Raw genomic sequence first — 25,833 nt, 5'->3', positions numbered from 1 at the left:
AATGGTAAACAGCCCTTCCCAGGAAAGACTTTCAGTGTCTTTCAGGAAAGACTTTCAGGGGCCTCCTAGCATGCATTCCAGATGGCAATTCAGGAGGGCATAGGGTTCAGAGTGCTGCATTGGGACCTATTTCATGACTGCTCTGCAGAGGTATGTTGATAGCACTATCGGAAAAAGTCATTTGAACACATTCTCAACAACCTGTGTTGTCATTTACAGGCTTCTCCGTTAAAATAAAATTATTTTTAAAACTGCTAAAATGCTACATAGTATTGTACAATCAATGATGAATATGACAATGGACAGAGATTATCTCACACGATCTGAAGACTTAAAATCACCCCACTATTTTTGAACATGTGGTGTCTGAACAAACTTGTGATCAAATTCATTTTGTCTGAGATTATTACTGTGAACCATCTTATCAAAATAAATTTGATCATGGATTATATATTCTTTGTTTTTGTTAAAATCGGAGTTACTGCAATTTAAATTATAACATCACATAAGAATTGCAAGCAGTGTTACTGCAGATTTTCAAAGCTACACGTGGATAGTATTGCTATGGCCTGTCTTTAGTGGCACTGTGGTTTGTTTTATAACAGTTGAAAATAACAGAATTTGGGGATATTAGAATAGTCAAATAGTTGAAAAAGTATTGATGGTAGTGAGAGTAGTTTTGCTCTGCATGGCTACAAGAACAGAACTTGTTTCTTCCACTGGCGTTTAAAACCTACCATCCCTTAGCTACTTTGAAAGGATGGCAAGTGTCCAAGATGAGGGGAAATGAAAGTTCAAAGCCATTCCAACCCTGCTATTCCAAGGTACTAGTGAAATAACCATACCTACATTTATGAGCCAAATTCGATGCAATAAAAACATAGAAAAAAATTTCTGTAATATTAGGATTTTTAAACCACTCTACTAAAATAAGAAAGTATTTTCAGTTTCCTAAGAGTGAACACTACATAGCATAGATTTTTTTTATTATAAATACATCAGTTCACATTTAATCATAGCCAACATGTATGATATAAATAGAGATAGTTTTAAAAGCTAAATATTTGTAAATCATTTGATAACATCACTGATGAAAACAAAATGATACCTAAGAGGTACATAAATATTTTGGTGGTAAAACATTGCACACTGAAATATATAAATCCCTCTTGTCTGAAATAAACATTAACCAAAACAGAAACAGAAAATCAGTTCAAGTGTTGGTTAGTAAGATATTTATCAGCTTTGAACATTTGCATAAATGGAGCAAAATCATTAAATTTACAAGACACAGTATTACTATTACTCCTTGTAACTATATATAGGTATAAATAAAAACATACATGTATAACTATTTTTAATCAGACATTTTGAAGTGACAAATGAACTATGTTCTACTTATATTGTATTTTATAAAGAATAAACATAAGTGTAAGGAAGAAATAATGGTGCATTTCAAATTCTTAACACAAATGACACCTTGATAAACTTTCTAGAGCACAATATTTTTAAGTGATTAAGACCACCTAAAACTATATCATAAAATGCTTTAGCAATATACCTAACCAGCCAAACACAGGTAAACTATTACAGTGCTTTATAAAAATAGAAATGTGACCTACGCCTTGCTACTTGCCGTGTGCCTCTTTATTTCAGCAGGCTATCCACAGTGGGTTCCTAACCACTTATTAAAAATTGAAAGGCGACAGCTATAAACCCTTAGAAACATGATAGGCAACCCACTTATAGCAGATGTGGATTTTTTTTTAATGTTTGCCTGGAGTTGCTGAAAACCATCTATTTCTTACATTTCCCCAATTCTGATGGATAGTTGCTTGTACCATACCTGTCTATTTCAGTAGTAATTGAAAACACGGTTTTAAAGTAAAAAATTCATTCTTGCCACCTTGACAAGCATGGTTTTGTAAGAAAACTATTAGTAGTTGAATATCCTCCACTGTCTCTACTCCTCTTGTGAAATAAGCCAAAAAGAGTTATCTATTAATGCATAGCAAGTTCTTGAGCTTATAAATAACTTCAGGAGTGAAAAATCCCTATTAAAATGCTAATTCTACACACACACACACACACACAAACACGCATGCAATTTATAGAAAAAATTTTAACCTAAGCTATTTTGCATAATAATATTTAATGCCTTAAAACCCTACTAATATTCAAATGGCAAGGAAATTATGGTACATATAAATACTCAAGATCAAGTGAAAATGAAAGATTATTTAATATTATCCTAATAGATATGTATCATAATTGCAAAATACGATGGAGGGCATTTTAACTCTTAGTAAAAATATTCTTTTCCTAATGAAAACCTTATTTCATTTGCTTTGTCTTCCTTTTTTTTTTTGGCCTAAACAACAAAAGGTAGAAAAACAAGAGAAGTCAATCTGATAAATGATATTAGTACCAATAACAAGAACACATATCCCTACTGCTCCTACATGAGTAGAAGATGTGTAATCTTCACTAAAAAATTGTGTTAATACATCAAAGAATTTTGTGGTCCTTTGTTCAATTGCTACTCCAGTGTACTAAACCCCATCTATTTACTTTCTATGTTAAATTTATTACTGTTTCTAACAGGAAAACATGTACCTTTATATTGTCTTGATTTTGTACCTCTTTCAGCTTCCATTCCTTTAACCAATATATTTGCCTTACAAAACAAGATCCTAGAAGGAATGGGGTATTGATGCTTGAAGTGTTGGTAGTGTTCTAAATTTACTACAAGAGAACTGAAAAGTAAATGAATTCTTCTCCCACCAAAGTGAGGAAAAGACATTTCTAACAGGTCCAAAGCATCCCTTTGTGATTTAGAGGGACACTATCAGGCCAGCCTCCAGATAGGGATGCACAGGTCCAGAAGATCACTTTATAAAGTAATACCCTTTGGTATAACCTGAATTAAGTGAATAGTTGAAAGTTAGTTGCTCTGGGTACCTTAACTTTCACACTTCTTTCTCAGTTGATAACTTTGGTTGTCTTGCCTGTGTGAACATATACATGCACATAACAATGAAGAGCTTACCTTTCTCATTTTGTATGTGAAGACAAGGAAAGGAACTTCATCTGGTGATTTTTTTGGTTATTGTTATTTGGTAGTTTTATCATTTGTAATAATGACCAGTCCAGCAATACCAGAAATGGTTTTTAAACCCACATGATCAAAACAATGTGAATAATTGGTGAGATCTTTTTTGGAAGAACCAATTCATAGGAGTTAAACCCAAGTAGTTTCTCACCATAACTAACCATATATTTAGCCAGTTTCTTTGTAATTTGAACATGAAAACCTAATAAAATTTATCTAATGGCATGATAAGATAATAAAATTGCAGAATGTTAGTATTTAGTAGGGTTCACACATCCTGGTTTCACCAAGATACATTTACCGCCCACCATACTAGCTATTTCACGCCCTACAGACTATCCCACTTTAAAACTATGAATTCTCAGAACTGATGGTCATTCACTGGTTTTTCACAGAAAAATATCATTTCCATTTAAAGTCATTAGTTAAAAAGAAACAAAAACCCCAAGAACGCATGTCCTGAATATCTTAAAAAAATGGGTTTACTTTCACTTCCAATTCCTCTTGCATTTTTCTGAATTCACTACCATTATTTCTTTATATTCATAATAATAATTTTCCTTAATTATATCTCCAAATCAATCCTTCAGGAGTGGTGTTAGAATCATACACTTACAGTCTGTGATTTTTAGTGTCCTCTTGACTTCTCCACTTCCTGATCCCCTGCAACCATCTTCATCATCACAGTCTCCGCTGACCGGCTCAGCCATGTCGCCACCACTGCCCATGTCAAGTTCCCACTTGCTGGGTTTGGGTGACCTACCCTGTAACAGCTAAATATGGATACCAAACACATCTATTAATAGAAAATTCAAATCATTTAAGGATGCTATTCAACAATATGTAGAAATTAGAACTATTTTCTTACAGGGATCCACTGTTTTGATGTAGACACCTTACCATGTCAAGTATGCAAGAAAGATTAAAAACTACTGAAATAATAATAAATAATGGGCAAGATCTTACAGCTGTAAAGAGCTCCAGTCTGCCTATTAGCTCTGTGATACAGCTTTGGAAAACAAATAAAACCAGATCTTCTTGCTCATGGATACTTTGGTTAGAGAATCCGCTGTTTAAGCAGGGTAAATCAAACTCCAATACAACACGACCCCCTCTGCAGTGTATTGGCTGATAATATTGTACTGTTTTGTAAACCAACAGTCCAAAATTTCCCCAAAAGAAGAATGCTATTCTTCCAGAAAAGATTCAGTGAAAGGAATATAGAATTTTGGACATGTACATTTATAGTTTTATTTAAACTTCATGGATTAAATACTTAGATCAATGTACATGGCACAGAACTGAACCTTAGAACAAAAGACTTAGGTTCTACGTCCATTTATACGAATTACTTAAGAAATTTAACCAACTTCTTGTTCTTGGTTCTCAAGTATTTCATTTACTTTTATGAGCAAAATAGATGGACTAGACATTTCCCCCTATAGCATGGGGAAAATAATATTTTTGAATAATATTGGACATGCCTAAACTCCTTTTCCAAAAGGTGATGTTATGAATAATAGACTATTTCACTTAAAGCCAAGACTGAGTAAAATGATCGAATATGTGACATTTACCCCTCTAAGGCAGTTTTGGAGGACATGTGACCAAGCGTGAGCACTAGAGGGCCCTACCATATTGTGAATGAAATATATTGCAGCTGAACAGTTAATGGGCATTCAAAATTTCAGGGTGTTTTATGAAAGTATTAGGGTTGTTATATCTTACAGATTTTCCAGATAACAGTATTAATTAGCAGACAATAATCAAACACACAGCTCAACGATGGCATTGTATACTGAAAAAATAAAGAGCAATCCATCCTCGGTACACGTAAGACAAATATGTTTAGCATATAAAGAACACTACGATTAAGCACCTGGACTTTGACAATTGATAAACTTTCAAAATTAAAAATAAAATTAGGTCATGAATTCTGAAATGTATTTTCTTAAAATTTATTTTCCTTGACAAAAATGAAATGTTAAAACAATTTGACAATAATTTAAAAATTCTGGTCAGGATTTATTTCTATTGATCAGCATTTCCCAAGTGTTAATAGGTGTTAAATTTTAAAAGAAGGCTTCTTCCATGGTCAAATGAATTTGGGATTAAGTTAAACCAAGCTTCTTATTGTGTTTAATGCACTGATATGTATGCTACTTCCTGTAGTGGGGTATGGCAATGGGGAAATACAGATATGTAACAAAGCATATAAAAATTCAAAAATCTGACAAAGGAAAGGAAAAATAAATGTCATTATATTATAAAAATTATATTAAAATGTTTTATAAATTTTTAATAAAATAATACCATTTGTTATTTAACATAATCATAAAGGGCTGGGACTCAGAGGTCCAACATACCAAGAGTTAAATCCTGATTCTGACATATATTAACCATATGACATTGGACTTTGGGCAAGTCCCTGAATAACTCAGCTCTTTCATAACTAAAATAAAGACAATAATATACCTGGATCATTGTTCTTATTATGAGAAGAATACCTAAACTATACTGCATGGTGTTGCCACATTAAAAATTAATATATTTTGCTAATTATTATCTTTGTTATATAGTCTATTGCAATATGGCTTAAACACTCAGAACACAATAATTGAAAAATAATTTGATAAAGAATTCAATTACATGATTTACATTAAAATTTTTCAAAGTCGTATCTGACAAGTACAATAAAAGCCAAACTCTCTGATGATGTGTTATTCCTTTTGTCACTGACACTTTTTCCCAACATTTTCCCATTTCAACTTTATTTCCCCTTTACCTTCCTAAGTATTCTTCCAATATTTTACTGGGACCTTGATCAGAACAAGAAAGAATCTCACAAGCAGCACGAACAATGTATAAGTCACGAAGATCCAGCTCAGTGAATTTGAACTCAGAAATGCAAAAAAAAAGATAGCACAGGTAAAACAAAACTTACTGTTTTAGGTAACTGGTTTTGGTTGAAAGTAATTAAATGCATTAATTATCAGAGAATGATTCATTAATTTATAGTGACTTGTAAAAATAATAGATGACACTAGAGAAAAAAATATTTTTTTAAAAAATTAATATATTTACTATTTTTATCTTCTCCATCACTTCAGTGACACTCCAAGAAACATCTAAGGCACACAAACTCATATCTTTAAGAAATAAAACTATATAAAACCATATTTTAATTTAAACTATCTGTGGTGCAGCAGGATTATAAAATGGGCCCCAAGACTTCTTACTCAAATCCCTGGGACTGTGAATATGTCACTGTCACATCCATTGCATTACATGGCAAAAGGAATTTCACGAATGATCAGCTTGTCCAAATATATCCACGATCCCACCTGATCCATGCTTCCAGGTCCCCAGTGATCCCATCTCTCTCTGGTAGAGTCATCATCTCCTCTGCTTGAAGATTCTGCTTTAAATGCTCCCTTTCTTACTTCTCAATCATCATACATCCACAAATGTTCATTTTCATTCTCACAACTATACTAAAACTTAATTTGTGAAAATTCCCAATAAATTTCTAATCAACAAAAACAATGAGCTTTTTGCAGTAAGACCCTTATTCAAAATCCCAGTTCTTTGGGACTAAACTGTTCTGATTTCTTCTTAGCTTGATCATCTTTCCCCTCACTTCCAAAACAGTAAAAATGTTTCAGTGAATAATGTAAATCCCCTGCTCTTTCTTTTTAGTCTCTTTCTGGGAACCCATCCTAACAGGTTGTGCTCTCACCTGTATACAGAGCACACTCAAGTCTTTATTTGCAGCCCTTGTTACTCTTTAGCTCACCAGTAAGCAGTAGTTAGATATAAAATGTACTCTACTACTTTGCATCTTAAAATAGAACAATTCACCTCCATTATTCAGGTATCATTACAACTTATCTCCCCAACTCCCTCACTGTGGGGGACATTGGTCTCTCCTGCCTAGTACCACCATATTATTTTCCTCAAATCAGTATTTTCACCATGTCATTTCTCTGCCTTAGTGCTTTTTGTGACTCTATACTGGTTTCAACATGTATCCAGCAGAGAAATATCAGTCTGGATAGATGAGTCACAGAAAGAAGTCCTGGGATGAAATGTTTGGGAAATTCATACTATGTCCCCTTCTTGAGATCTAGGAACTAAAGGCTCATGGGGAATCTTACAGTAAGTAATCTTGTTTAGTTGAGATTCACCTTACATTTTCCAAATTAACATAAGCAAATTAGCCCCTCCCCTCACAGAACAACCATTGACATACTTTGGAAATGAGTCCATAATGAAAAGTTCAAATTTAGCCTCCAGTCAAGGTCCCATAAAATATACTGATTTAAAAAAAAAATTATATCTAAAGCAGCACCCCCCAGCACCCAAATTACACTGCAGAGCAATTTGTTTTTCTCACAGAAATTGTGTGAATTTATATGTTTATAATTTTGCTTATGCTTGTTTTATGTTCTCTTCTTTATCACTATTATCATTATAAACAATATGACATGATATCACTAACTTAATTCTGTCTTTGAAGGAGGGAACCCATATCAGAATAAAAATGTCTCCCTCCACCCTCATCCTGCCTTGGCTCTGAGTCTGTCCATATGTAAAGATGATGGCACTTTGAATACTTCCCCTGTCATGGAGGGTAGAAAGTCGATCAATACCTACATATTTATAGAACTATTACAACATAAGAAAGGGCATGATTTTGAGTCCCAGCCACACATTAATTGTGTGCCTTTAAGCAAATCACTTAAGCCCATTAAAGCTCATTTTATTCTATTGAATAATAATCCAAAGGAAAGCACTTTATATACTATAAAGCACTGCACTCATTTACAGTGTTCTGTGCAAGACACTGCATCCATAAAATTGAGAAGCCTACAAAGTAAGGACAGAGTAGAAAAAAATTCAACAACTTTTAGAGTGTTCCTTTTTTCCTCAATGCCATGCAATTTGTGCAGTCAGCTGATTAGCTGAAAATAGTTTTGATGACTGATGCTTCCTGCTTATGTTTAATTGGTTTAGGAAGCTCATTAGGGATGCTATCTCGGAGGATGAATTTGGTGGGTAGAATATCTGATGACTCTGAGGCAAATGTATTTCTTTCAGCTGGTGAATTAATCTCTCAACAGACTCAATTTGCCTTTTACTAACTGTCTGGCACTATCCCACGGTTGCAATAGCCTTTCAAACACTTAGAATAAAATCTCGCTATAGATGGCTTACATACACATGTTTGCTGTGAAAGAGAAACATATTCACCACATTCAACAATCTTCACACATGAGAGCAATGGAATGTGCTTCAAAATCCGACATATAATGATACATCTCTAAAATATTTTCTCCATCCATTTACAATCATTTACACAGATATACAAGAAGTAAATATGTGTTTAGAACATATTAGTCATCATATGTTCTAGTCATCTATTCAAACACAGACATGGTAAAAGATTCTGTTTTACAATTTTGTGTTATTGATGGGTATATATGTTGGGTGGTAAAAATTCAAATATTGACAGAAAATTTCAAACCAGAAAAATGAAGGCGTAGAAAAAATTGTGCTTTCATTTCATCATTAATAAAATATCTCTAAAGAATATATCTTAAGTATAGAACAAAAAATTCTCTATGTATAAATACATGTTAACATATACATATATATGAATTTAATTTCATTATAAACAAATTGGTATCTGTACTTTCATACAATTCAAGTAAAACCTATAAAGAAATGTATGGGAAATAGGAAAACAACAGAAGCTTATAACATTTAAAAATTGGAACTCTGATTCAAAATTCCTTCTGACGTATTTTTTAAATTTATCTTTGTAATAACATATTTAGATTAGACCTTTTTATAAAAAAAACTCTTTATATAACTGCTCTCATTTTTTCTTGCAATTTAACTTCCCTTTCCTCAAACCTCCAATTCTGTTCCCATCTATACCCCAACCCACTCCTCCCTATTTTCACCTTCATCACTTAAACTTTTTCATCTTTTAAATGTTTTTCTTATAGTAAACTTTTCCACTCTCTTTCAGACTTAGAAAATATTTTATCCACATAACCTAAATACCACAAATCTCCAGATTATATTAAAGATTATATTTTCAAAAGCAGTTAAACCTTTATAGGCTATTCTACCTAAAAAGCCAAACACATTTTACAATATGTCATGTTATGTTAAGTTGACCAGACACGGAAGTCATTTCTGTCGGATTTCTTGTCAGTGTTTGCTTTAACTTTGAGCTTTCTGATCTCAGCTTCTGTTGTGCTGGTAATTTGAAAGGTCACTGTTCTGTGACATTTGGTTTATGCAATGCAGTCTGGTAATTTATAAAAGTCTTGTGATTTTGTAAATAGAATACTGAACTTAGGAAAGGCTTACTACATTCATTCTCTGGCCTCTTAAACTGCAAAGAAGTCATCTATTCTTTTTCCCCTATGAAAATTCTGCATATCTCCCTTCCACTATGCCTGATCCTTACCTCCAACTCAAAATGTGACCAGTTCCATTTTCTGAGCTGCCATAACAAAAGTTACCAGATAAGTTTATAATTAATGTGCCCTAGTCCAAACTCTAAACTAGACCTCACAGGATAGTTAAAACTAAAAGCTGGTGAGTTAAGTGCAGGAATAAAAGGAAACAGGGACATAACCTCAAATAAGACTCAGGAAAATTTTTGGCCCTAAAGAGGAAGTGTGCATGCCAAACATTCTCAATTATCAGATGGCTTTTGTGAAATGTCTATGTCAAAACGCTCCAAGGACCCGAAGAGAACTGGTGAAAAAGCAAAACAACCTTTCTTACAAGACAACCCCAGAGTTACTGTTGGAGACGTCTATGAAAGCATCCATGCCAAGTCAGCTGGATGGGTCCAGAAGAGCAATCAGAGGGGTAAGGGAAGATACAAGGACATTTGGGGAGGTAAGTAATGTAAAATGACCCTGAAGCAGGAGGAGAAGAAGGGAAGAAGAAAAGTGGAGGTTATAAGTAAACTAAAAGCCCACCACCTGTTCAGTGGAATAACTAGATGTGCAATGTGAAATCCTCAGAGTCAAACATTTTATTGGGGGGGGACATGATGTATAACAATTATACCACTGAAAATTTTTTTAAGTGGGAAAATTATTTTCTTGATGCCACTACTTCAAAGCTAATTTCTTAATTTTCTAGATCACTGCACATTCACCAACACACGCACACACACACACACACACAAAGTCACATATACATATTGTCACCCACCAATATTATAGGACAGAAACTGTCATCCAGGTTTCTAGCTGACCCAGGTTCATCTATGATTGAAATTAAAGGGCATTCTAAACAAGAATGATCAGATATTAAATAATTTTATTATTTTGCATTCGTGAGGTACACAATACATTTATATTGTTCATGGTGTGGTTTATCATTGTGAAGTCATTCTCTTAACATGTCAAAAGCCTGTATCTCTTTAACTAGGTCTTCATATGCATGGGGAGTATTTAAATATCCACCAAAGTGACACAGACTCCCATGGAAATTTGCCCCAAATGTGCAGTTACTTGCGCCCTGGATCACTTCAGGAAACTGCCTCTGCCTGGTATAGATGTCACAGCAATTAAAGGTACAAGTAACTTACTGTTGAGAACATGTTTAACTATTTGCCTAGTTATCCCGTACCATCTTCCTGACATTACGGAGCCCAGCAACTGAATTTCTAAAATCAAGGATAGACCCAGACTGAACGTCTACTGCTCCTGAGGAAAATAAGTGAAAGCATTCCAAAGCATAGAGGGATTGATTGAAGATGAATTCAACACAACTCAATATCATCTGGTGAATCAGGCTTCTATTCACCACACTCTACCATATCATAAAGGTAGTTTTATGTGCATTTCCTAGTTAATGATGTAGATAGTATTAATTTTACATGTGTTAGCAGGTGAATGGTTTTCTTCCCTCAACCTACCTGATAAATGTTCCCTCACCTGGTTTAGTCATAAAGAACAGAACTGTCAGTACCAGCATCTTAGTTATCTGCTCTGACAGGAAGACCAGGTCATTTTTACATGGTATACAAAAATTAGCCCTTTCCATCATTAACCTAGATTTTTCCTTACCATTTCTTTTTTATTGCCTTAATGTGTTTCTGACAAGACTAGAAGATTTATATCATTCAACTGTTATGTGTTTTAATCATAGTCCTTTAATCATTTATCTGCATAAGACTGATGTCAGAGAAAGAAAATAAAAAAGAAAGAAAGAAAAGGAAGGAGGAAAGAAGGATGATGTTAATCACGATGCGTTGCCAATGTAAGGGCTCCCTGATTAGAAAAGATTTTTATTTGTTAATTCATCACAATTTCCACTGTCTTTTACAAAGAACTGTGGAGGATTGCAAATCCATTTAAAACCTGGTTTTGGTAACCAATCTAGATTGCCTTCATTGGCCAGCTGTGCAGAATTCATTCCCCAACGTTCTATTAAAACATTCTAGGAAAGATTCCCCTAAAGTTTCCCAGTCTATGAAAGGTTTACTTCCAAAAGGAACTCATTCTGATCCCATTTAGTATGATACTCTTGTGTATGCCAGATGGTTACGAGAGTTCTATCTTCATAAATGTCATTCTGGTTTTCACCTTTGCAATGAAGTTCCCTTAATCTAGCTTTCTTTACATAAACTATAAAAATATGGACAGAGATATGCCAAAAGAGGATTAAGGGAATGTGATTTTACTAATATTCTAGAAGTAATTTGAGAAAAATTGTTAAAATTTGAGGCTGTGGTTGTCTTGGGGAGGGAGTAGGTGGGTATTCTAGGCCAAATTCCCATTAACTATTTACATGCATGAACTTATATCATTTAATCTTGCTAAGCCTAAATGTTTCAGCTGAAAAATGAAGAGGGTGAAAGATCCTAAATGTGTCTTAAAACTCCAGAGTTTTCAATTCTAACATGTTTCAAGCCATTCTAACATTTGGTTTAGAAATAGGTCTTACATCATCAAGGCTTATTGCAGTCCTCCTTGATATTCATTTCAATTCTATTCTTGCACTCCTTTTTCTGCTAGATTTAATTTTTTTTTTAAAAGTATACATTTACTATGGGTTAAATTGTGTTTCTGTAAAAATATATTTTGAAGCCCAAACCCCTAGTACCTCAGAATGTGACCTTATTTAGAAATAGGATCTTCACAGAGGTAATCAAGGTAAAATGAGGTAATTTGGGTGGGCCCTAATCTAATATGATTAGTGTCCTTATAAAAAGGGGAAATTTGAACACAGAGACAGACATGTTCAGAATGAAGGCTGTATGAAGAGAGAAGGAGAATTCCATGAAGGTAAAGGATTGGACTGATACACCTACAAGCCAAGGCGTATGAAGGATTGCCAGAAAACCACTGGCAGCTAGGAGAGAGCCATATAACAGATAGCCCTCATGGCCCTCAGAAGGAACCAACCTTGCTGACATCTGGAATTCAGATTTCTCACCTGTAGAACACTGACACAATAATTTTTTTGAAGCCACCCAGTCTGTGGTACCTTATTACCATAGTCCTAACAACTGAACACAAAATTACATACTAAAAAGTGCATAAATGATAAATGTACAACTCCAAGAATGTTTCAACCTGACCTCAGCCACGTGACCACCACAATCATGACACACAACACTACCATCATCCCAGAAGCCTCTTTTATGCCTCAGTCATTTTCTTCTCCCAAAGATAATGCAAGTTTGACTTCCTTCACCACAGATTCACCTTTTTTCTGAGGAACTTTATATGAACTTAAGCACAGTCTGTGACACTATAGGTGTAGCAGCAGTTTATTCATTTAATTGCTGTATTTTATTCTATTGTATCAGTGAAGCATAACTTTTCATTCTTCTGTTGGTGGGCAATCCTACAGTTTCGTGTGTCTGGACATAAAAAAGCATTGGTATGAAAAAATTTTAAATGTCTTTTGGTATAAAGAGCCAGTCATATCTGCTGGTTATATACCTAAATGTGTAATCATTACGCCATAGAGATAGGTATCTGTTAAACCAAACTAGCTTTATTTATTATTTATTTTCCTCCTTCTTAATATTAATGTATAATTTACTCTTAATAGAGTGTATAGCTCTTAAATATACAGCTCAATGAGTTCCCCCATAGGTCCACACACAAAAATACAACTCAGATTAAAAACATATCACAAGGACCCCAGAAATATCATTGTCATCAGAGTCAATAACTGCAATCAAAAAATAACTCCTATTCTGACCTCAACTCACTTAGATTCATTTTGCCTGTTAATGAATTTCACAGAAATAGTGTCATGCAGTATATAACCTGTTGCATATGGCTGTTTTTATTCAACATTATGTTTTAAACATTCATCACATTCTTAGGTGTACCAGTAGTTCATTCTTTATTATTGTGCAGGGGAGGAAAAATACCATTTCCTTCTAAATTCTCAGCTAGAGCCCCTGTAACAAAAAACAGATTAACAACAGAAAAACATACAAATTTTTTAAATAGAAGTTTTACATGACTCAGTAGCCTTCGTTAGGAAGAAGCGGTTAAAGCTAAGCATTTTTATACTAGGCATGATGAGGACTGGAAAATAGTGATAGGACAAAAAGAGAGAAAAATCGATAGGACAAAAAGAGAGAAAATTCGATAGGACAAAAAAGGAAATGGGGTAAATGTAGTAAACTGGGGAAAATAGCAAGGCTTGGGCATTCAGACTCCCCTTGGCGTCCCTCACTCCTATTTGGAGATAAGAATGTTCCTTTCCTGGGGTACAAGGAGGGAACCTCTCATATGAGGGTTTTATGACCTGCTTCACGGAAAGGTCAGAAAATACTTCCTGTACCTGACGTATCTCAAATTTCTTTCTGCCAGGGTGACATAGTTTTGGTAGTGTATCCTGAATCCTGTCAGTTGCAATATAGGTGTTCCATTTTACGAATTAGCAACAATTTGTTGATTTATGTTGATGTAATTGGACAATTCATCTGTTTCTAATTTGGGGCTATGATAAATAATGTTGATCAAGTATTCTTGTGCATGTCTTTTGATGGATTTAAGCATTCATTGATCTTGAGTAAATATCCAGGAGTGGAATTGTTGGGTCATAGGGTATATAAATATTTAGCCTTAGTAGATACTGCCAAACAGCTTTTCAATATAGTTGCTCAGATTTACATTCCTACCAGTAATATATGAGAGTCACAGTTATTTCACAGCTTCTGCAACACTTGGTATTACTGGTCGTTTTAATCTTAGGTATTCTGTGAGAGTGCAGTGGTATTTTAGCATCATTTTAATTTGCATTTTACCAATGATTAATGATTTTCATATGATTTGGGTTTTTTTTGGTATCCTCTAATATAAAGTGTCTTTTCAAGTCACTTAACCATGGGAAAAAAATAGATTATCTGTATTTTTCTAATTGATATCTAAGAGTTCTTTACAAATTTTGGATATGACTCTTTTGTTTTCATATTGTACTATTTCATTATTTTTTATTTTCCCTTTCTTTCCACTTTTAGATGAATCATTTATTTTAATTTTTTCAGCTTATTAGAATACCTGTTATACCTTTTTGAATACCCAAGGATTGTAATTAAAATATTTATAATATATTATTACAGATTTATTACACCTCAAATAGTATTTTAACCACTTCTCCAACAATGAAAAAACCTTAAAACAGTTCAACATTATCTAGTCACTCTCATTCTTTGTTGTCATACATTTTATTTCAACATATATTATAAATTCCAAAAGACATAGTTATTACATTTATGCCTACTTCTCATACATATTTCATGGTAAATATTCCCTATAAGTTCCTTTTGTTTTAATATTTTTGTTAGATTTTGGCATCAATATTTGCTGCCTTCCCACAACAAACTGGGAAGTGTTTTGTTTTGTTTTGTTTTGTTTTTTGTGTACATTTTCTGAAAGTGCTTGTGTAAGATTCATCTTATTTACTCCTTAAGTTTTTGGAAGAATTTACCAGATAATCCATCTGTCCTGCGATTTTTTTGTGTGTGAGAAATGTGTTAATTATAGAAATAGTTTCTATAATAGATTCAGAGCTCACTGAGATTATCAAATTTTCTTCTGTTGCCAATATTTTAAGGTTGTTTTTCAATGAACTTCATTGCTTCCTCTAGTTTCATGCTTCTGTATGGAGTAACTTTTCTTTAGCCTGAAGAACTGAAGTATTTCTTACAGTTCAGGTCTGCTAGTCAAACATTCACTCAATATTTATTTGTCTAAATATATTTTATCATGCCTCATTTTTATGTATATTTTCATTGGTTATGGAATTTTAGATGGGCATAATTTCACCCTCAGCATGTTAAAGATGTCATCCTACTGCCTTTAGTTTTTGTAGTTTTGTTGAAAATCTTATTTTTGCTGTTTTACTTGCTTTTAAGACTTTCCTTTTGTCTTACTTCAAGAGTTTGACTATGGTCTGCCAGTTGGACTATAGCTTTCTTTGTATCATGTTGCTTACATTTTGTTGATCTTTTTAAAAGTGGGTTGATATCCTTTATGGCTTTACAAAATTCTTGATCAATTGCTCTTCAAATATTGTTTCTTTCCTATTCTGTCTCACTTGTCTTTGCTGGTCTCCAATTACAGATAGATTAGGTATATTTTGGGTATATACAAATATATTGACTGTGACCCATGTCTCTTATGCTTTGTTCGGCTTTATCCAATCTCTTTGCTTCAGTTTAGATTCTTTGTGTGGCTCTTTCTTCAGGCTCCTTTCTCGTGTTTTATTGTATTTACTCTAACTTAAACTATTCAGTTAAGTTCAATTATTGTGCTTTTCACCTTAGAATGTCTATATGAATTTTTACATATTTTTTCAAATTCCTTGCTAAAGTTTTTTCATATTGTCCATTTACCTTTATTTTATTGTCATACTAGCAACAGTGCTTCTGAATTTTTATCAGATGAATTCAGAACTGCATCATCTATGGATGTGTGCCTATTGTCTGGTTTGTGTGTGTGTGTGTGTGTGTTAATTTGCCACTTCACATATCTAGGCATTATTTTGGTTTCATGTTGGACATTGTATATAAAAGAATGATGACCCATAGCCAACGTCATTCTCAATGGTGAAAAACTGAAACCATTTCCTCTAAGATCAAGAACAAGACAAGGTTGTCCACTCTCACCACGATTATTCAACATAGTTTTGGAAGTTTTAGCCAGAGCAATCAGAGAAGAAAAAGAAATAAAAGGAATCCAAATTGGAAAAGAAGAAGTAAAGCTGTCACTGTTTGCAGATGACATGATACTATATAGAGAGAATCCTAAAGATGCTACCAGAAAACTACTAGAGCTAATCAATGAATTTGGTAAAGTAGCAGGATACAAAGTTAATGCACAGAAATCTCTTCCATTCCTATACACTAACAATGAAAAATCTGAAAGAGAAATTAAGGAAACACTCCCATTTACCATTGCAACAAAAAGAATAAAATACCTAGGAATAAACCTACCTAGAGGAGACAAAAGACCTGTGTGCAGAAAACTATAAGGCACTGATGAAAGAAATTAAAGATGATACAAACAGATGGAGAGATATACCATGTTCTTGGATTGGAAGAATCAACATTGTGAAAATGACTATACTACCCAAAGCAATCTACAGATTCAATGCAATCCTTATCAAACTATCAATGGCATTTTTCACAGAACTAGAACAAAAAATTTCACAATTTGTATGGAAACACAAAAGACACCGAATAGAAAAAGCCATCTTGAGAAAGAAAAACGGAGCTGGAGGAATCAGGCTCCCAGACTTCAGATTATACTACAAAGCTACAGTAATCAGGACAGTATGGTATTAGCACAAAAACAGAAATATAGATCAATGGAACAGGATAGAAAGCCCAGAGGTAAACCCATGCACATATGGTCACCTTATTTTTGATAAGGGAGGCAAGAATATACAATGGAGAAAAGACAGTCTCTTCAATAAGTGGTGCTGGGAAAACTGGACAGCTACATCTAAAAGAATGAAATTAGAACACTCCCTAACACCATACACAAAAATAAATTTAAAATGGACTAAAGACCTAAATGTAAGGCCAGATGCTATCAAACTCTTAGAGGAAAACATAGGCAGAACACTCTATGACATAAATCACAGCAAGATCCTTTTTGACCCAGCTCCTAGAGAAATGGAAATAAAAAAAAAAATAAACAAATGGGACCTAATGAAACTTAAAAGCTTTTGCACAGCAAAGGAAACCATAAACAAGACCAAAAGACAACCCTCAGAATGGGAGAAAATATTTGCAAATGAAGCAACTGACAAAGGATTAATCTCCAAAATTTACAAGTAGCACATGCAGCTCAATATCAGAAAAACAAACAACCTAATCCAAAAATGGCCAGAAGACCTAAATAGACATTTCTCCAAAGAAGATATACACATTGCCAACAAACACAGGAAAGGATGCTCAACATCACTAATCATTAGAGAAATGCAAATCAAAACTACAGTGAGGTATCACCTCACACCAGTCAGAATGGCCATCATCAAAAAATCTACAAACAATAAATGTTGGAGAGGGTGTGGAGAAAAGGGAACCCTCTTGCACTGTTGGTGGGAATGTAAATTGATACAGCCACTATGGAGAACAGGACGGAGCTTCCTTAAAAAACTAAAAACAGAACTACCATATGACCCAGAAACCCCACTACTGGGCATATACCCTGAGAAAACCATAATTCAAAAAGAGTCATGCACCCCAATGTTCATGGCAGCTCCATTTACAATAGCCAGGACATGGGAACAACCTAAGTGTCCATCGACAGATGAATGGATAAAGAAGATGTGGCACATATATACAATGGAATATCACTCAGCCATAAAAAGAAATGAAATTGTGTTATTTGTAGTGAGCTTGATGGACCTAGAGTCTGTCATACAGAGTGAAGTAAATCAGAAAGAGAAAAACAAATACCGTATGCTAACACATATATATGGAATCTAACAAAAAGAAAAAGGTTCTGAATAACCTAGGGGCAGGACAAGAATAAAGACACAGACGTAGAGAATGGACTTGAGGACACAGGGAGTGGGAAGGGTAGCTGGGACTAAGTGAGAGAATGGCATGGACATATATACACTACCACATGTAAAACAGATAGCTAGTGGGAAGCAGCTGCATAGCACAGGGAGATCAGCTAGGTGCTTTGTGACCACTTAGAGGGGTGGGATAGGGAGGGTGGGAGGGAGACGCAAGAGGGAGGAAATATGGGGATATATGTATATGTATAGCTGATTCACTCTGTTATAAAGCAGAAACTAATACACCATTGTAAAGCAATGATACTCCAATAAAGATGCTAAAAAAAAAAAGAATGATGAAGTACTCAGATGATGTTAGGTTCAACAGAATATACTCCCACTTTCCCTTATTATTTGGATAAGATAAGGAGTAGGCCATATGAATATAATTAGAGATTGAAATGGTTAGGAGTAGGTTGTATTGATAGCTTGGTAAGACTCTGTCACCTTTGGTTCATCCCTGTTTCTCAAATATGGACCACTTGGAATTCTGATTTAGAGCTGGATGAATCTGTTTCTACTTAGCCTTAAAATTCTGTTGGATATTAGGTTCTAACTTTCAGAAATATTGAGCTTAGCTATTTAGCATCTTACACCATGCAACTTTAAAAGCCGAAAAATATCTGGGAAGGGTGGGCTCTGTCCATGTGTTTGAGTTATTCCCCCTCCCTTTCAATTATTTTATCTCTCAATCACTATGAGATCCTGGAAGATTTCTGGCATTTGAATCTTCTGGCATAGTCCCTCATTCTTGCATACAGCACAAGAACTCAGCAAATATGCCATCGGGAAAATGAGTCACATGTTCCATTGCTTACTTTACCTCCAGATAAGCTGGGCCAGGCCCAATTCTAAGCCCCCAGCCACAATCAGAAAAGGCACTCAGAAATAAACATTGCCAATACTCAAGCCCACAATGGGAGGTTTCTCCAACCCGTAGATTTTAGTTTTTCTTGTTCTTTTTTTTTTGTCCTAGCTTTCTGTTTTTACAATTATAATTTTGTAATTTATCTGGCTTCTAATTGCCATAGTTCTGTTGGCCTATTCTAATGCATACAACATAGCTGGCACTCAACTTGTTTTTAATACTTTATTTTTAATCATGTAGTCTTTCTTTAATTTTTTCCACCAAAGCATCTTAATAGTCATAAAGTTATACATTTCATGCAATTTTTGCAGAGCTGAATAATTCCAAGTCATGTTATCTTTGTTTATATGCTTATCTTGGGAATCAAAGGACTACCCTAAATTGCTTCTTAAAAATAAACCTGGTCAATAAAAATTTTAAATCGCTGTTCCAGAGAAAGGTTTTTTTAATGGGACTCTAAACCCTTACAAAAATATAAAAATAGAAAGGTCTTGTTATTATAATGACCATTTGGGTATATGTGATTTGGATTCCTACTGCCTCACCTTGAGAACCTGACCTACAGGTATATAGAAATGCAGCCAGAGCAATGGAGGGGCAGTAGATTTCAACCAGCATGTGCTGAAGAAGCAGCTTAGAATATGACAATGTACCTTGATTTTAGGTCAGTTGGCCTAATGTAACTCAAGTATGAGATACATAAAACCTTTATGTCCCTGGAGAGAGCTCTGTAATGACATAGGTGTTACCGGAGAAATTATCAGAAATGTTACTATTGACCACCCTCTCTAAGTGGTACTGAGTGAGTAGTTTACTTTGACTTATAAGACTCAGCTTAAAGGAGGAAGAAACAACAAACAAATAAACAATATTTGCTGAATGACAGAGAGGGATACCAGCATCTATTATCAAAAGACCCAGAGAAAAGACAAGACTAGTGTAGAACAGAGTTGAGTCAATATTCAGTAGATTTTTTAAAAAGATAAATATTAGAGGAGAAGAAGATTGATCTCAAGGACATCCCTTTCCCTGGAGTAGTAAAGAAGCCATCAAATGGAGCATGGGTGTATGAAGACCTTAGTATTTAAGCATTCAGTTTTGTTCCATCACAAAGTGAAAATTTTGCTGGAGACTCAAATTAGCCCAATAATTTCCTGGCCTGATGGATATTGTCACAAAGATACTGTTTTGCAGTGCTCTTGGGGGTATTTGTGTTTTTCCCATGTTAAAATGACAAAAATAGCTTTTTATTATTGTATAAATAATTCATTCTCATAAAATTTTAGGCCATAGAGAAAACCTTCTGCAGTTCAATAAAAACTTTATCCTTTCCAATTTTGAATGTCCATCACAGTGCTTTTATCACGGTGTTTACTTGGCATTTTGCCCATGGTCCTGTACCAGGTGAGCACCACTGAAACCTATTTCGCTGGATCTGTTATTCCAGATCCATGCCTGGTACTTGGATGCTTAGTTCTGGTCTGCTGATTCAAGAATAGGAACTTTTAACCTATTGAACCCTGAGCACCGTTAAGTATGATTCTGGTTATTGAGCCCTATTTAGCAGTTCTATTAGTAGATAATTTAAACAACAAAAAGAGCCTGGCAACTTAAAAAAAAAAATTCACTGTTTTACCTGATATAATTTAATTTCATACTATAAAAGCTAACATTTTCATTTATAAAACAAGTAGTATTCTTGGATATATATGCCAGAGACAGTATGCGGACTGTATTTTTTCGTGCAAACTGGCTTTCCTTTAATGCTACTCTTACTTCCTGAGTCTTCGCTCTCTCTTCCATGCACTCAGAGTCATATCAATGTTTAGTTGTTCTCCCAGGCTTTCCTAGAAGTATGAAATCTCCCCTTCCTTCAATCATAATCTTTTCTCAAATAATATTGCTATTCCCTCTGTGTGGCTAATTCTATCTAAGCATTAGGAAAAAGAATATGACCACCTGATTAAACCACTTTACTTAAGGGTTGGGTGGAAAGAAGACTTATCCCTTCAAACTGCACTGAAATACAATGGGAGGAGACTGCCAATTAAGCCATCTACCGGCACTGAGCCCCCTTCTATATTGTCAATTACAGCTCCGAACCAGTAGGGTGCCGAAAGGAGGTGTATGTGTGTGTATGTGTCTGTGTGTGTGTGTGTGTGTGTGATCATCTGTGAGTGTGTATGCAAGTGCATGTATGTGTGTGGGTATGTGTGATGGCAGCTGTTTGAAGGCAGCCATCTCAAGGCTTGACAGGGAAGGATTCATTTCCAAGTTCACTCACATGGTTGTTGGCAGGATTTAGTTCCTTGTGAGTTCTTGGGCTGAGGACTCACTTGGTTCCCTGAAACGTGAGTTTCTCCATAAAGCACCTCACAACAAGGCAGCTCCCTTTACCACCACAAGCAAGCAAGAGGCCAGGAGAGAGTGCCAGCAAGAGGGGAAGAGGGTCGGCAAGATGCAAGTCATAGGCTTTTGTAGCCTAATCACAGAAGTAAAATCCAATTACTATTGCTGTATTTTGTTCATTAGAAGCAAAGCATTAGGTCCAGCCCACACTCAAGGAGAGGGGATCACACAAGGGCACGGGTGCTAGGATGCAGGATCACTGGGAGATACATCAGAAATTATGATGCCATGTCAGGCAATGACCACTTTCGTCTCCCACTATTATGCTATTTTTCTTCTTAAAATACTTCACTGAAGCTGTATCACTTAGAGTAATGGTCTCTACAATTTTCTTATACCACCCTTCATCTCCAGAGTTATCCTGGGAAATGCAGCAGTTTTTTTCTCTTCCTTGGCACCAGACTGGCACACGATTCACGCATACAGTGGAGACCCTCTGTGTGTTTGCTTATGCCAGATTCTCCAGAATCTGTATAATACTGACATGCATGTGACTATTCTTACTCATTCTACAGAACCGTTTATTTTCCCCTTTCCCCTTTCTCACTCTCAAGAATGTTGATTGCTTTCTACACCTAATCTCTGCTTCTCTTCCTCACCTGGGCTTCTGGAACAACACAACTCCTGCTTACTCTTTTCTTTCTTCTCCTTTTTGGATGTCATTTTCTCCATTCCTGTGTAATTTCAAGTAAAAGGGACTTCTTCTAAACATTTTCTACCAACGAGTGCTCCTGAACAATGTGACTTGACTCCTCACGTCAGTTGTGATATTCAGCTTTTTTCAGTTATCATTTTTCTTAGCTGAGCTTAAGAATGATTCTATGCTGAAGGGAACTTTCTTTTCCACTATGTACAGAGTGAGATGGAAGGCCTGATACTTCTGAAAGACTGTTCTAAGAATTACTGAGGTTTTATTGCATGAACAGTTTCTATCACTCTTTGGATGCTTATTTATATCGTTTATATTTTCCTTTGAGATTTCAATTTTGATAAACGAAGTTTTTATTTATTAAGCCACCACGTTCTAGGAACTAGATAAACAAAGTTAAATAACAATAAAAACATAAACTTTGAGGACTTCCAGTGTCATTATTGTAACTCTATGTGAACACAATGTCATTCACCTTTAAACATAATAATTTGAAAGATGTTCAATGAAGAAATATGACTTTTTTGAAAAAGGTACAAACAGAGTTTATTTAAAACAAAATTAAGAAAACAATATTCAGTAATTTATATTTTGAATTCGCTTTTAAGGACCTCTATTTCTTAAGTATATGTTTAGAAGGCAGATGTATGAATTTTAATCATTTTTAGTCATAGGAAAGCATAGAGTTTCATAAGTTTTGTCACTAAACTTTCCTGACCTTTATATATTCAGTTTTTTCCCCTTGTTTACAATCTGACTGAACTGTAAAGGTATAACCATTAACCAATCAAAATGAATACTAAAAGGTCAGTGCATCGCATATTACAGTTGCTTTTCAAAAAATGTGTAAGGCATTCAAATTCTGGCACATTTGTGCAAGTCCAAACTTGTAAAATAAATCTATGGTGACATAAATGAGACCCAGGCTCCTGGTAAAACTTGTAATAAACATGAGAAGAAAGTTCAACTCCCTGGCCTTTTGTTTTTTATTTTCATATTTTAAAGTTAGTCTCCAAAAGCCTAGTAAGCTAGGCACAGAAATGACATGAAGTCAACAGTGTTATGGATGTAATAAAATATAACAACCTTGCAAATATTTTCCAGGCTTCAAATTTTAAATTAAGAACTTCCTTAGATTTACAAATTAGCACATGCACTTATTTTGGAACTATTTGTGGGTTGTAATAATTTCCTTATGGCAGCTAACCATTTTATCAGTTATTTGTATATAATGATAACTATAAGAGAGCATTTTGGTCTCAATAAATTATCATAAATTATTTCAGTGTGTGCTCCAAAGAAGACCAGCATCAAAGGTAAATGTTTCTTCTCTGCACAGTCAACTTGACTGGAGCATGTATTCTAAGTAGTTTGCATTTTCAGTGTGTAAGGCAGAATAAGGAAATAATCTGTGTGTTTTAAAACATTTTTAATAATTGTTTTTCTTGTTGCCAATATGTTTTAACCATTCTGAAGAGAGGGGTGAAAAAAGGTCTGGCCTTTTTAGGAACATATGTAAGGAATAAAACTAGATAGTTAAAAATAGAGAAAAAAATTAGACTCTCCTGATTGATTAGGAGAAGGCTGGAAGCAGTCTGCCAGTAACATTAAAGCTATTAAACCATAACAGAAGCAACGGATACTGTTTCTGTTATGAATGGAAGGTGAAGTTATAGAGAGAGCACTTGCCTACATGGCCTCATTTACAGAAAAGTTTTGAGAAGTTAGAAAAACTATGAGAAAAGGCAACGCTGATGGCTTGGGAATTAAACCATATACAGAAAGTATGTTGTAAGGTGTTAGGATAAGCACCTAATTAATGACTCCCAGGCTGAAGAAAGAGAAGGCAGATTTGGAACTGGATTTTCACACTTCTGTGGTACTGAAAAGAGACTAAAGGTGGTGTCTTCTCTGAAGTTTCAGGCTTCTGGCCCCTAAGAGTCCCTAAAGTCTGTGGCTGCTAAAAGTAAAAGAGCTAGTCCTTGTCATCCTGAAGGCAAAAGGCACTTCAACATGCCTAAGCTTCCTGTTTCTCCAAGTACAGTTCCCTTTTAAAACTAGTATGCAAGAGTCAGCCATTACTGCTTCATCTGCATTTTTGAAACTAGTTTAATAGTTACATGTCTGTAAATCATATGATAGTTGGAATATTGCTGCTATGCTAGACTGATGTCAGAAGGTCTTTAACTGTGAGCTTTGTTGGAAGCTGCTCTAACAAAGGCTGAAATGGAGTTTGTTTCTTCTGTGGCCTTGATTTGAATTTTCAACAAGGTAGCTGGATGAAAATACCTTAATTCCAATTTTAATATCTTTCTATATTCTAATTTTATAAGCAAGTAGATTTGGCACTTTCTTCACACCTCAGCAATCTTTTCAGAGAAGACTCCCTTTGCACTCTTCATAATCCCATTGAAAATGCAGTGTAAATGTGTAATGAATGGGAGAAAAGGAGCTGAGCCATCAAGAAGCTATGATGGGGACTTCCCTGGTGGCACAGGGGTTAAGAATCTGCCTGGCAATGCAGGGGGACAAGGGTTCGAGCCCTGATCCGGGGAGATCCCACATGCTTTGGAGCAACTAAGCCCATGCGCCACAACTACTGAAGCCCGCGCGCCTCAAGCCCGTGCTCCGCAACCAACAGTAGCCCCCGCTCGCCGCAACTAGAGAAGAGCCAGCGGGCAGCAATGAAGACCCAATGCAGCCAAAAATAAATAAATAATAAATCTATTTTAAAAAAAGGAAGCTATTATGACTTTCTAGAAGTCTGAGGGTGAGGAGGACTACTGTGAGAGCTTAGCTGGAGAGAAGGAACCCACAGCTCTGAGTACACATCGCCAGGTTACAGGCAGTTAAGGTTTTTTCAACATAACACCCCTGTGGATGAGAAGAACTGGGAAGACGAGTAGAAAGCAAGCGGATTAAAGAGTTACCTATGGAAACAGCTATGTTTCCATTGGTCAAGATTCCAGATGCTTCTCCCCATCCCTTCCCTCCACCATGACCTTCACGCACAGGAAAAAGCCACAAAAATACACTTAAGCTAATGGGTCACTTTGTCCAGGACTCAGTGAAAGCTTGACTCGAGAGACCAATTTAGCGATCTTTTGTGCGACTTCTCACCAAAGAGCAGAAAGGAGTCGGGGCTGCCGTGGATGCCAGTGAGGAGAGATGCAGATCCACGACAGAGCTCCCCCAAATTGCTTCCCTCCGACAGACTACTACCCACTGGCTCATGAACAACCCTTAGGAAATTGTGAGTGGGATCAACAAATCAACTACTAGAAAATAAAGATTCTCCTTCGAGTGGTACTGAGGTTATAAAAGAAATTTATTCAAAAATAGGAAAATGAGGGGATGATGTCTATATTTCAAAAAAGAAGTACTAGCTTTCCTTGACCTTATGTAGTTGGAGACCCTGCAGAATCTATATCCTCTGCTTACATAGCAATGAAGCAGAAAACGTGCTCCGTAGAAGAGCTGGTTGGAGTTTTTAGAAAAAGGTCACAGTTGGGATTCTTAAAGTGGGCTAGTGGGGAGGATAGAGTTAACTTTACCACAGTAATTTCCAGATGAATTGAAAAAGCACATATTAAAAACAGAACTACAAATGCACTACAATACAAGTTGATATTTATGTAATCTTGGATGAGGCAAAGGCACTGTTAACATAAACCCAGAGCTGGAAATCACAAGGGAAAAAGTTCCAGGATC

At 35.2% G+C, this 25,833-nt stretch overlaps 1 protein-coding gene across 2 annotated transcripts in view; it reads right to left on the bottom strand.

The window, feature by feature from the left end:
- Positions 1-25,833, bottom strand: part of GPC5 (glypican 5) — a gene marked incomplete at its 5' end in the record, with an annotated part of 1,368,327 nt that overhangs the window by 714,491 nt on the left and 628,003 nt on the right. Inside the window, one exon of one of the 2 annotated variants that reach the window (XM_082366023.1) lies at positions 3,729-3,885. The exons of the other annotated variant lie outside the window; for it this stretch is intronic. Within the exon in view, the coding sequence (XP_082222149.1) occupies positions 3,729-3,885 (157 nt within the window). The remainder of the gene's footprint in view (positions 1-3,728; positions 3,886-25,833) is intronic. 2 annotated transcript variants of the gene reach the window in all.

This window comes from Balaenoptera borealis (genome assembly GCF_965194805.1).
Source record: "Balaenoptera borealis genome assembly, chromosome: 18".
Taxonomy (NCBI): Eukaryota; Metazoa; Chordata; class Mammalia; order Artiodactyla; family Balaenopteridae; genus Balaenoptera; species Balaenoptera borealis.
Note: the sequence above shows the minus strand (reverse complement) of the source record. Positions and strands in the feature narration are given on the sequence as shown.